This window comes from Muscardinus avellanarius, assembly GCF_963383645.1.
Source record: "Muscardinus avellanarius genome assembly, chromosome: 5".
NCBI classification, from domain to species: domain Eukaryota; kingdom Metazoa; phylum Chordata; class Mammalia; order Rodentia; family Gliridae; genus Muscardinus; species Muscardinus avellanarius.
The window spans coordinates 15,229,891-15,241,821 of NC_137790.1; the positions used below are offsets into that span (position 1 = coordinate 15,229,891).

The 11,931-nt window shown below is 36.1% G+C and overlaps 1 protein-coding gene across 1 annotated transcript; it reads left to right on the forward strand.

Moving 5' to 3' along the window:
• Positions 1-10,720: 10,720 nt before the first annotated feature.
• On the forward strand, positions 10,721-11,341 carry KRTAP27-1 (keratin associated protein 27-1; the record flags this gene model as incomplete). Its single annotated transcript, XM_080696468.1, has 1 exon — positions 10,721-11,341. One exon carries the CDS (start codon positions 10,721-10,723, stop codon positions 11,339-11,341), a length of 621 nt encoding a protein of 206 aa, XP_080552594.1.
• Between the last annotated feature and the right edge of the window lie 590 nt (positions 11,342-11,931).

Genomic DNA, 11,931 nt, shown 5'->3' on the forward strand with positions numbered 1-11,931 from the left:
TCTGCCTCCCAAGCGCGGGGATTACAAGCGTGCGCCACCACGCCCGGCAGTAACTGATTTTTTTGAAGGCACTCAATATTTAATGATAAAATAGTCAAACTAATAAGCATTTAATATGGTCTATTTGCCTAGGTATTTTTAATAAGAGGAATAATAAGTCTTGAGATAAGCATGGATATAATAAAGTTAGCATTCTATCTTTGTTTTTTATTACTTTAACTGAAAAATAATTGTATTTTTTATATTTATGAAGGTATCATGTGTCAGGTATTCTTTGTGACATCCAGCTTCTGCCTGACATCCTACTTCTGCTCAAAGAACCCTCTATTCTGCAGCTCCTGCCAGGTGATTTATGTTGAATTTCTGTGTTTGGGGTCCAGTAGCAATCACTCCCTAGTCTACTGATGTAAAAGCTGCTACTCGCTGGGCTGTAGATACAGGGACTTCCCTTTTTTTTAATCAATAAATCCACTATCTTCTGCCCATGCATTTTTCTTCCAGGACTGGCCAGTTTTCTTCCTACAGAGTGAATCTAGCTTCTACATACTAATTTGTTAAGGGCTTTAGACCTGAATTTCATAATTATCTTCCTCAAAGTGAGGCTCAGTTTTCTTCTGGTTGGAGTCTTTATCCTACTGGCTAGAAAAGTAATCATTAAATGCATAATCCTATTAGTGGTAAGGTAATTTTCATCTCATAGAACATCCATATTTCTTTCTTCCATTTAACTCTGTTCTCCTTCTTAATTCAGTAAGTGAAAAATGGAGCAAACGGTAATGTTTTTTCTTCAAACAAATTCTGTTAATATAATATCAGATCACAGATCTTGCTCTTTCTTTTTGAGAAGTATGTTGGGAATTACAAATCTATTCTTTGTCTAAAAATAAAATATTTAAAGCCGGGCATGGTGGCACATGCTTGTAATCCCAGCATTTGGGAGGATTGCGGGTCCCAGCCAGCCTCAGCTACTTAGTGAGGACCTCCACAACTCCGTGAGACCCAGTTTCAAAATAAAGAATAAAAAATAGGGCTTGGGGTGTAGCTCAGAGGTCAAATGCCCCTGGGTCCCATCCCCATATCTGCAAAAATAAATAAATAAAGTAAAATATTTAATTTCAGGAGCAGGAGTGGACTTCCTGGTGAACAGACTTTGCTAACAATCCAGTCAGTTTCTGAGAAATTCTGCCAAATAAAATCAGCACTTGGACATGTTACCCTCTAATTTTTGATGATCATTTCAGCCTAATCAGAATACTTTACTCTGGTTAAACTAATATTGGGTCTGGTCCAAGGAGAAAAGTTTCAGTGATGCTTCAGCAAGAATTAGCCTGGAGGATTTTTTTTTATGAAGAACTGTCAAAATGCTTTTCTAAACTTCCGTCTCAGACATGTATACATCAGAATAGGATTCTGAGGACATGATTTTAACTGATAACTGTAACTGGTATTATGAAACAAACATTTTAGTTATAGAGGAGATTAAACTTGTATGGGTTATAGTAAAAGGCGTAAGATTTCTAAGACATGTTTCTAATATTGATATGGACTCCCTACTCCTTTTATTTAAACACACTAAGTCTATGTAGTAGGAGTCACGTGAGAACTATTTGAAATGTGGCAGAATCCTGGAGGATCTGGATTGAGAGCGAAGGCTTTTTCACATGATATGCTGGGCGTGGATCTGGATGTGAGAACTAGATAGTCGATTACACTTTCTTGCTCTAGAAAGTACCATTCCCTACACTCTCCGATATATTAGTGGGAATAAAAATACGTAATGGAGTATAAGTTGTCTATGGTTCATTGCCTTCAAAGTTGTTTGCTTCACCTCTCTTCCTCCTGTAATAAATTGATTTTTGTGCATCCTTTATTATATACACATAATTCGTTCTCTAAATGAACATCACTATTTGCTGGGTTTCAAGATTGAATCTGTCACATCTAGGGCACCTGAGTCCAAAGGGGTTGTCTCAAAACAAGCATGGCGTCTGACTTAAACCGACTGGAAACAAGATACTGTGTGGACAGCTCTTTCTAGAAAAGTTCTCCACAGGAAGTGTGTTGAAACAAGCCTCGTTACCTTCACATTTTGTGTAGGTGGAATGCTGTATCAATATCGCATGTGGACTTGATATTATTTTAAAATTAACACTACAACATATTGGCACAGGCAGTAACTTTCTCAACAAAACCTCCAAAGCTCAGGAAATTAAAGCAAGAATAAACAAGTGGGATAACATCAAAATAAAAAGTTTCTTCTCATCAAAGGAAACTATCAATAACCTAAAGAGGAAGCCTACAGAATGGGAAAGGATCTTTACCAGCCACCATTCTGATAGGGGGCTAATATCCAGAGTATACAAAGAGCTCAAAAGACTCTACACGAGCAAAACAAACAACCCGATCAAGAAATGGGCAAATGAACTAAATAGACACTTCACAAAAGAAGAGATACAAAGGGCCAATAGATACATGAAAAGATGTTCTTCATCACTGGCCATCAGAGAGATGCAAATCAAAACTACACTGAGATTCCATCTAACCCCAGTCAGAGTAGCAAGCATAAAGAAATCAAACAACAACAAATGCTGGCGAGGATGTGGGGAAAGAGGAACTCTTTTACACTGTTGGTGGGAATGCAAACTAGTTCAACCACTATGGAGATCTGTGTGGAGATTCCTAAGAAAGGTGGGAATAGATCCACCATATGATCCAGCTCTACCACTCCTGGGTATCTTTCCAAAGGGGTTGAATTCAGAGAACTATAGCAACATATGCATACCTATGTTCATAGCAGCACAATTTGTAATAGCCAAAATATGGAACCAACCCAGATCACCATCAACAGATGAATGGATAGCAAAACTGTGGGAAATACACACAATGGAATTCTATTCAGCCATAAAGAAGAACAAAATTATATCATTTGCAAGAAGATGGAAAGCCCTGGAGAACATTATGTTAAGTGAGATCAGCCAAGCACAGAAGGAGAAGATACATATGTTTCCTCTAATATGCCCAAACTAGGAAACACAATACCAATGGGACTCCAGATATTAGAGGGGAAATACTAGCTAAGTTTGGATGATAAGATAGGAGAGGAGGAAGGCCGGTCTTGATTAACGAGGGTCTACACCTGAACATGTGTAAAATTATTAATAAGACATGGTTAACCTGGACAACCATTGGTGGGAGGGGGGAAGGGAAAATGGGGGCGGGGGGAGAGGGCACCAAATATAGTGTAAATGTATACTACTTATGTTCAATAAAAAAATTGTTAAAATAAATAAATAAATAAATATCATTGTCACTTTTTCTTAAAACATTTTCTAGCATAACTGCAATAAAACATTTATTTATTTAAAAAAAAATAAAGCATTACATGGAAGAAGCCATAGCCTAGAGATTTACAGAACAACAAAGCTTGAGCCATTTTATTTCTAGGCCTGGGTTTATGTGAGCTAATACATCTTATAATTTATTAAGACATTTTGAGTTGCAATTTATGTTACTTGTATCTTATGTATGAATGAGATGCTCATTTAAAAACCTTAGATAATCTTTCTTTTTAATGAACTTCAAAGACTATTTGAGCACACCTATCCCCTATCCCCAGTGCTTCTCCCTTGTACATATAATTCACCACCAACACACTTTACGCCCACTTTCTCGAGCACATTGTGTAGACCTGAGCTCATAATCTAGAACCTCTAGAATGAATGCTACATTTATCTTTTCCTTCAAACCCTATGGAAACATTATAACTTTTCTCATCCCTTTTAAGTAGCCCTCCCGAATCAACAGGGTTAAGTCATTCCCAACAAAATGTTAGCATTTTTATACTTTGTTTAAGTAAAAAAAGCCTCTATCAATCACTAAGCCAAACATGAAATGTAGGGAGAGGGGAGGGAATAGCGTAGGAAATGGGGAAGGGCTAAATAACTGATATGTGCATGCATGTATGTCTCTACCACTTTGTACTCCATTAAGATGTATGATTACAATGCACCAATGAAAAAAAATAAATGAATGAGGTAAAAATTTACTATTGTTAATGCTTCATTGCAAGCATCACTGTCATTAATAAGTACTATGTTTATTTATCCTTGTTCCTTCAATACACAAAACATAATCTTGTCTAATAGAATTTTACAAGTAGTGAATACTCAACAGTGAATTGTATAAATACATGAATGAAATGAAGCTAGTGTAATGTTCTCCAGGATGTATTATGTCAGTGACATTTAACACGAATTCATTTCTGCTTTGAGCTCTTTTTAGAGAAGCTACTTGTCAACAATTCTTTGATTATCATTATCATCAAAGATGATTTAGCACAATCTCAGTGGCACATTATCACAAATGCAGTATTCATAGAAGTAAGAGAACTCAAAAACAAATTCATATTTCTGGGTCAAACAAAGGCAGACAAATCATGTCATTGAAAGCTAATCTCCAAGGCAGGCACACAGAAGTGCATTCAGGGAGAGGAACAAAAACAAATATATAATTACTATAATAAACCATGATACTTGTACATCAAAGATGTAAGGGACAAGGGGTTGGAAAATACAAACTGTAAGCTCAGATGATAAAGATATCTTCCATCCTTTGTTCCCTCCCTTCTTTCTTTTTCTTCTTTTTCTACTTCTTTTTTTCTTGGGATTGAATCCAAATGAACCCCATCCCTGACTTACAAAACCAGTTCTTTTTTTTTTTTTAATTTAGAAACAGGATCTCACTAAGTGGCTGAGGGCTTTGCCAAGTTGCTGAGTTTATCCTTGAAGTGATTCTCCTGTCTCAGTCTCCCAAATACTGGGAAAACAGGCATGTACAATCATGTCAACACATCTCAAGTTTTCACCAAACAGACTCTATAATAGTGTAACTTCTTTTTTTTTTCTTTTAACTTTCTCTACCCTCCCTTTTTTTGATATTTGAATAAAAGTCTGGTATAAGTGAATTGTAAATGACTTATGTTAATCTCAAGTAACAAATGACTTGAGTCTCAGAGAAAAAAATCAGTGTTACTATGATCCCTTTTATATTTCTATTTTAAGGAACTTATTTGTCATTAAAACAGAGCAAAGTACGAGGAACTATTTCCATACTTAAAATAATATCGTTAGTATTTTCAGTTATACATTTTGAAGAATTACAGAAACTAAACCCTTTCGATCTGTCTGAATTATAGTATCCAAGGATTATATGGCACTTCACTTATTTTATAAGATGTTACATGTAGAAAAATTTGATTATTCACATTAACAAACTCTTTTGGGGTAGAGCAACTTGTGCTTGGCGGCAAACATTCCTCCATTTCCATACAGTGGTTCTGTGTGAGTGACTTCTCTTTTAATTATTTTGTTGGTGCATTGTAATCATACATCTTAATGAAGTATAAGATATTAGAGGCATATACACATATATCAGTCACTTAATCCTTCCCCAATTCCCACCCCATTCCCTACGCCCTTCCTCCTTCTCATGTTGGGCTTAGTGATTGACTTTGATATGTTTGTTAACTTACATCATGTACATTAGAATTTCTCTTCCTCCCTCCCATAACCCCATGTTAGGTTTCCTTATTTGCTCATCTATGATTTCTCCTCCTTCATCTAGGGTTCCTCTTATAATCTTTTTTTCTCTCTCTCTAACTTCCATATGTTAGGGAGAATATCCGATTTTTTCCTTTTTTTGACTGACAAATCTCATTAGCATAATGTTCTCAAATTCCATCCATTTCCCTGTAAATGATATAATTTTGTTCGTCTTTATGGCTGAGTAAAATTCCATTGTATACATATTCAATAGTTTTGTAATCTATCCATCTGTTGATGGGCATCTTGGCTGGTTTCATAGTTTGGCGATTGTGAATTGTGTAGCTAATAACATAGACACACATGCATTAATTTGGTAATTTGATTTTCATACTTTAGGGTAGATACCCAGAAGAGGTACTGCTAAATCATATGATAGGTCACTTCCATTTAGGACACCCCACAGAAAAATAAAATTGGAATAAACCTAACAAAGAAGGTAAAAGACATCTTCAAAAAATATATACATTGAAAAAGGAAATCTACAAAGACCTTAGAAGATGGAAAGATCTTCCATGTTCTTGGATAAACAAAATAAATATCATCAAAATGACTATTCTTCTAAAAGTGATTTACATATTTAATGCAATACCCATTTATTTATCAAGGTCATTACTCACAGACATAGAAATATTAGTCCTTAAATTCATATGGAACAACAAAAGACCCAGAATAGCCACAGTAGTTCTCAGCAACAAGAATCATGCAGGAGACATTACAATACTTGACTTAAATCTATACTGTAAAGCCATAGTAATAAAAACAGCACGTTACTGGCACAAACAGATACATAGACCAATAGAGCAGAATAGAAGATTCAGAAAGAAATATGCACACTTAAGGCCAATTGATTTTTGACAAAGGGTCCAAAAACATACACTGGAAATAAGATAGCCTCTTCAACACATGATGTTGGCAAAATTGGTTAACCATATGCAGAAAAATGAAAATAAACTCCACTCTCTCACCTTGCAGAAGAGTCAATTCAAGATTGATCAAAGACTTGGAAATCAGAGCAGAGAACTTGAAGCTCCTTGAAGAGGGCATAGGTCCAACTATTCAACACATAGGCACAGGTAAAAAAACGTTCTCAACAAGACCCCAAAGGCATAAGAAACTAAAAGGCGAATCAATACATGGGAATGCATGAAATTGAAGTGCTTCTGTACAGCAAAGAAAACTATCAAGAACCTCAACAGAGAGCCAACAGAAAGAGAGAAAAATTTGCCAACTATTCCTCCAATAAAAGACTGATATATAGAATATAGAGAGAACTCAAGAAACTCAGCACTAAGGAAGCAAATAACACAAGTTCTTTGTATAAAAAGTCTTTAATCTGACTAGAAATAAATTTTCTAGTAATTTATTTATGTATCTCTCATTTATCACTTACTATATAACAGGCGATCTGATATCACATATATAATCTCATTTAATCACTATAACAAACTTATAAGTTGGTTCTCTTTTAATTTTTATTTTAAAGAAGAAAGAAATGAGATCATAGAAGACAGTAAGACCATCACTCAAGGTGACAGTGTGTCTGAAGGTCTTGTTTAGCATCCTGGGATTCTGGCTCTAGAATCTTCTATTTAATTCCTTCCCTCATGTTAATAGTCCACGCTCTTGTGGCTAGGCCAGGCCACTGCAGGTGCAATCATTTGGGTACTTCAAGACCAGAAGAAATCAGGGAATCCTGAAACCATTCAATATCATCACCTTGAGATAATATTAAAAAACTAAAAAAACTGGTTCTATCCATGTCTCATGAATGCTAAGACATAGAATATGTAATTATCATAATCCACGTTCCTACAAAGCTAATATTAGTTTTTAGTAGACTGCATGAAAACAATTCACCCTAGCCTTTGTCATACGCCGGTAACTCCCTCTATATATCCAGCAGTGACCGAAATCTGTATATGCATAGACTCATCGGGTCAAAATTGTATGTTTAAACAGGTAAATTCAGCACTTAATTAAATAGATTGTGCAAGTTAATGCCTCGTCCCAAAGGGAAAAGAACTCAGGGAATATCATCTTAACATCACCAGCTGGCACTGGAGGTTTGAAACTTCACTAGTCCTCTCTCATTTACTGTACATTTTGCGGTCAATAACAAGGCTTTCTGCTGTAGACATGGTATAAATTCCCATCCCTATGATGTCCTGCTTTGCCTACACACTTTGGCCACAGGACTCTGTGTTCTGCCCTTTTCAATGTAAAAATTCTAAAAAGTATGCCTACAGATAATCAAGCATTATCTTAAAGTGACCCACTCAGCTTGTGCCATGCTCATAAGTGAACCTTTTAGTAATTTTATTCTTATTTTACAAAACAAGAGCAAAAAAGTAGGCCTAGGTTGTTGATTTTTTCAAGTTCAGTACTACTGCCAATTCTGAACATTTGGGATCTGTCCAGATTTTGAAGCTATAGTACTACATACATTTAGTTATAAGTGGAATCATTTTTATTTAGCCTCTTCCATTCATTAATTTTTCAGAATTCATGCATGGAGATCTTCTGTGGCAATGAGAGGATGTTCTCTGCTGGGTATACAGGAGTGAAAAAGATATTACCCTTCCTGCCTTCATAGAATCCATAATAGGCAAAGACACAATAAAGCAACAAATAAATTCATCCTACATTCATTTAAAGAAAATAATTGGATCCTTAACATGGAATCTTTTTTTTTTTGAGATATCATAATAAGGACAACAAGGAGAGTTCACTCAAGTTGAGAACCAATAGAAAAGAACTGAATATACAGGGTGAGGCCTAGGAGCAGGCAGGAAAAACAAAACAAAACAAAGAAGTGGTTGCATGTAAGAAACACAGATGAGAACACAGGTGACCTGCTCAGAGAGCTGAGTTATGGCCTGTGATTTTGGAATACTGAATAGAAGGAAAGGGCAAGAGGTAGAGTTAGAAAAAGAGGCAATGGCCAGATTTTGTGAAGTGTTACGTTCAGGCTAAGGGGAACAGATCTTATTCTAAGAGCAATGAGAATCTATTTAACCCCCTTTAAGAAGGAGAATTATATACTACAATGTAGGCCTCTGTCAAAGAGTAAATACAAATATAGTATGCTTAAGAATTAAATGTGCCATTGTAGGGCTCATGAGCAGGCATAATGGGATCTTCAAACACACGGGAGTATTTTTTTTTAATTGAAAATTACTTACAGGTGTTGCATGCGAGTTGAATGTGTAATATTCAGATACATACTTCTAAATATACTATAATATCTCCAATCCTTCAATTATCAAGCAGGGCTTTTTGACAACAGTTATTCAGAGTGCTTGCATGTGCTTGGTTTTCATCAGATCTGAAAGAGGACACTAGGACACTGTGTTAAATAAGAATAAGCTTCTGAGCTGGGCATGGTGGCACAATCCTATAATCTTAGTACTTAGGAGGCTGAAACAGGAGGATCACAGGTTTGAAGCCAGCCTCAGCAACCTAAGGAGGCTCTCTGCAACTTAGAAAGACTCTGTTTCCTAACAAAACGTGAAAAATTAGGGCTGGAGGTACAGCTCAGAAGTAGAATGTCCCTGGGTTGAATCTTCTGAAGCACACGCACACACACACGTGAACACACACACACAGCACGCGATATTTATATCTTTTTCATTGTCATAAATTGAGCTAATTTGTAGTATGTGTTACAGAAATTATGCTGGTAGGTTATGTGCCATGAGTCTGGAGCTGCTAGGTACAGGATAAAGCCAGGAAGTTGATTATCTGTCTGCAGTCAAGAAACAAAACCAAAATAAATAAAAAATGAAAAGCTTATCAGAAGTAGGCTTGTTACAGAGGAAAACTACCAATATCTTAGGAGCATAAGCTCAATACTTGCTATAAATTCGCATTTGTAATAAAATGTGATCAAAATTTGCTTAAAAGTGGTCAATAGAGACTAAGAAGGGTTTGGAAGAATTGGGATGAAAAGAATTAAGAAAATAAATACCAAAAGAGAGTTAGTTAGAAGAATTAGTTCTGGTGTAATATATCATGGTAGAATTAGTATACTCTACAATCTATGATATACTTAAAAAAATTAGAAGTATTAAAAAATTTCCAACAAGAGAACTAATAAATGTTGAGAAGATGAAAATGCCAATTAACCTGATTTGATAACTGTATTTTGTGTACACGTATCAACTTATCACACTGTAGCCATAAGTATGTACAATTGTTTTATTGACAGAAAAATTATAATGAAATAACCATTTTATAATTTCCTTTTCCCATAGAACACGTTGTGAACAGTATAGTATTTGTTATTTTACATATTTTTAAACTTTCATCATTTTCCTTATTTCAACAGCAATATTGCCCTCTTGCCAAATCATATTAAAAGTGTTTGAACAAAGAAAAAAGTAAAGAATTTTCCTACTTTCCATTAAAAAACACTCCATGAATAATTCAAAGGAAGAAACAATAACCTATGAATGTGCAAAGATTTTATGTAGAAGACTTCAAGGTAAGGGAACAAAATGTCACACAGAGAGAGGGTTAATAGGATGATGGCCACATTCAGCACTTTGTGTGAACAGTATGGAAGGACTGCCACAGCAAAGTCCTCTCACATCCCAGTCAACTGAAAATGCCAGGACCCAAAGGTGATTTCCATTGGATCTACTTTGGACTAAAGACATCTTGGACATCATTTTAGCATGGTTGCTACACTGGCACTCTTAAAATTCCACTGTTAAATATTAACCAGCATTCAGTTGGCTGATTCCACATACATTTTTGTTGTCCACCTTCCAACATAAAGAGTCATGATGGCTAAGGAAAAAAAATTAGCTTGGATGACATGTTGGGACTCATACTGGACCAACCTCACCCTTATGAGTCATCTTTGGAGCTAACTTAAAAGCCATTTTGAAGGTCCCAAGTGAACTTCCATCTTTGTTAATAGGACACCATTTCATATATAACTAAACCAAGTACTAATGAGATGTTACTCTTCAAATGAGCTAAAGCAGTGAGGTGTAAGGAGTCCTGAAAAAAGACAACACCCAGTTTTCTGAGTAGTATATAATCTACCCAGCATTCTTCACACTTGGCATGTTGAGTTCTTTGCATCAAGTGCAATTAAGAGTTTCAGCAATATGCCTCATGGCCCCTGCCACTCACTGGGAGATTCCTATAGCTCCCCGCCGCTCTCTGCCATTCTACATGCCTCTAATCCTATAAGCTTTGAAGATGGGTTTTGTTTGCCCAGCAGCTGCCACAGCAGAACTTGGCTCCTGGACAACTTTCAAGAGAACTGCAGTGAGACTACCAGCTGCCAACTGACCAACCGTGAGCAGGGCCAGTTCACGGAGGATGTCTGTGTCCAAAGTACCTACATCCCCAGAGTCGTCCAAACAACTTGTTCCAATCACAAGCCCTGTGAAAGGACAACGTGCCAATCAGGAAGTTCTTCGGCAGTGTTGGAGTGTGTTTCTCAGCCCTTCCAGTCAGGATGCAATCAGCAAAGGGGTTTTGTAATCCAGAGACGCCAGCCTGCGAGCTACATGGCCCAGTGTTGTCCACTAAAGACTTCTATGTCTCAGAGTTACCAGTCTCTGGAATACGAGTCCTGCCAATACCAATCTCAGATCTGTGAATCTGTTTCCTGTAGCCCTGTGGTCAATGTGGCACCTGGGCCACGACTCCTGGAATCTTCTTCTAGCACTTATGAGCCAACTTGCTGTGTGACTGGAGGTTTGCAATTGCCTAGTAAGTGAGGAATATAAAGAGGATATGACATGTATTGATTGATTTCTGAGATATTTAGGAACTTAGTTTCTTTAAATATAAAAATGCTGTGTATGAGTTTGTGAGTGAATGAGCATGAATCCTTCTATTACTGCCTCCAAAAGAAAAAAAAAGGAAACTATAGATGTATTTATAGCTTTTATCTCTCAAGCATTGCTGATGGTACGCTGGGGTTGGAAAGCATGTTAAGAAGTTTAGATCACTAGGACATATTTATTATACAGAAATAAGTTTCAATTGTGAAATAATATGAATCCCTAAAAAGTTAAATTTACATATTTTCTACTAGTTATCATCTATATAATTATGTTAGAGTTATCATATATATAGTTTATAGTATATCATGTATATATTTAACATTGGATCTGGCTTATAACTACTATGTTCTAGTACCAGAAATATATAAATGTTGGAATCTAAAGAGACTTAGAAGCCTATGTAGTCTTGTGTATTTGGATAGGTTCATCTCTATCAGAGATTGCTAAGTAGTTAACTTTAGGAACACAGCTAAATTTTTGGTCTATTTATTGGTTATTTCTATTTTATCTGCTGAATCAAA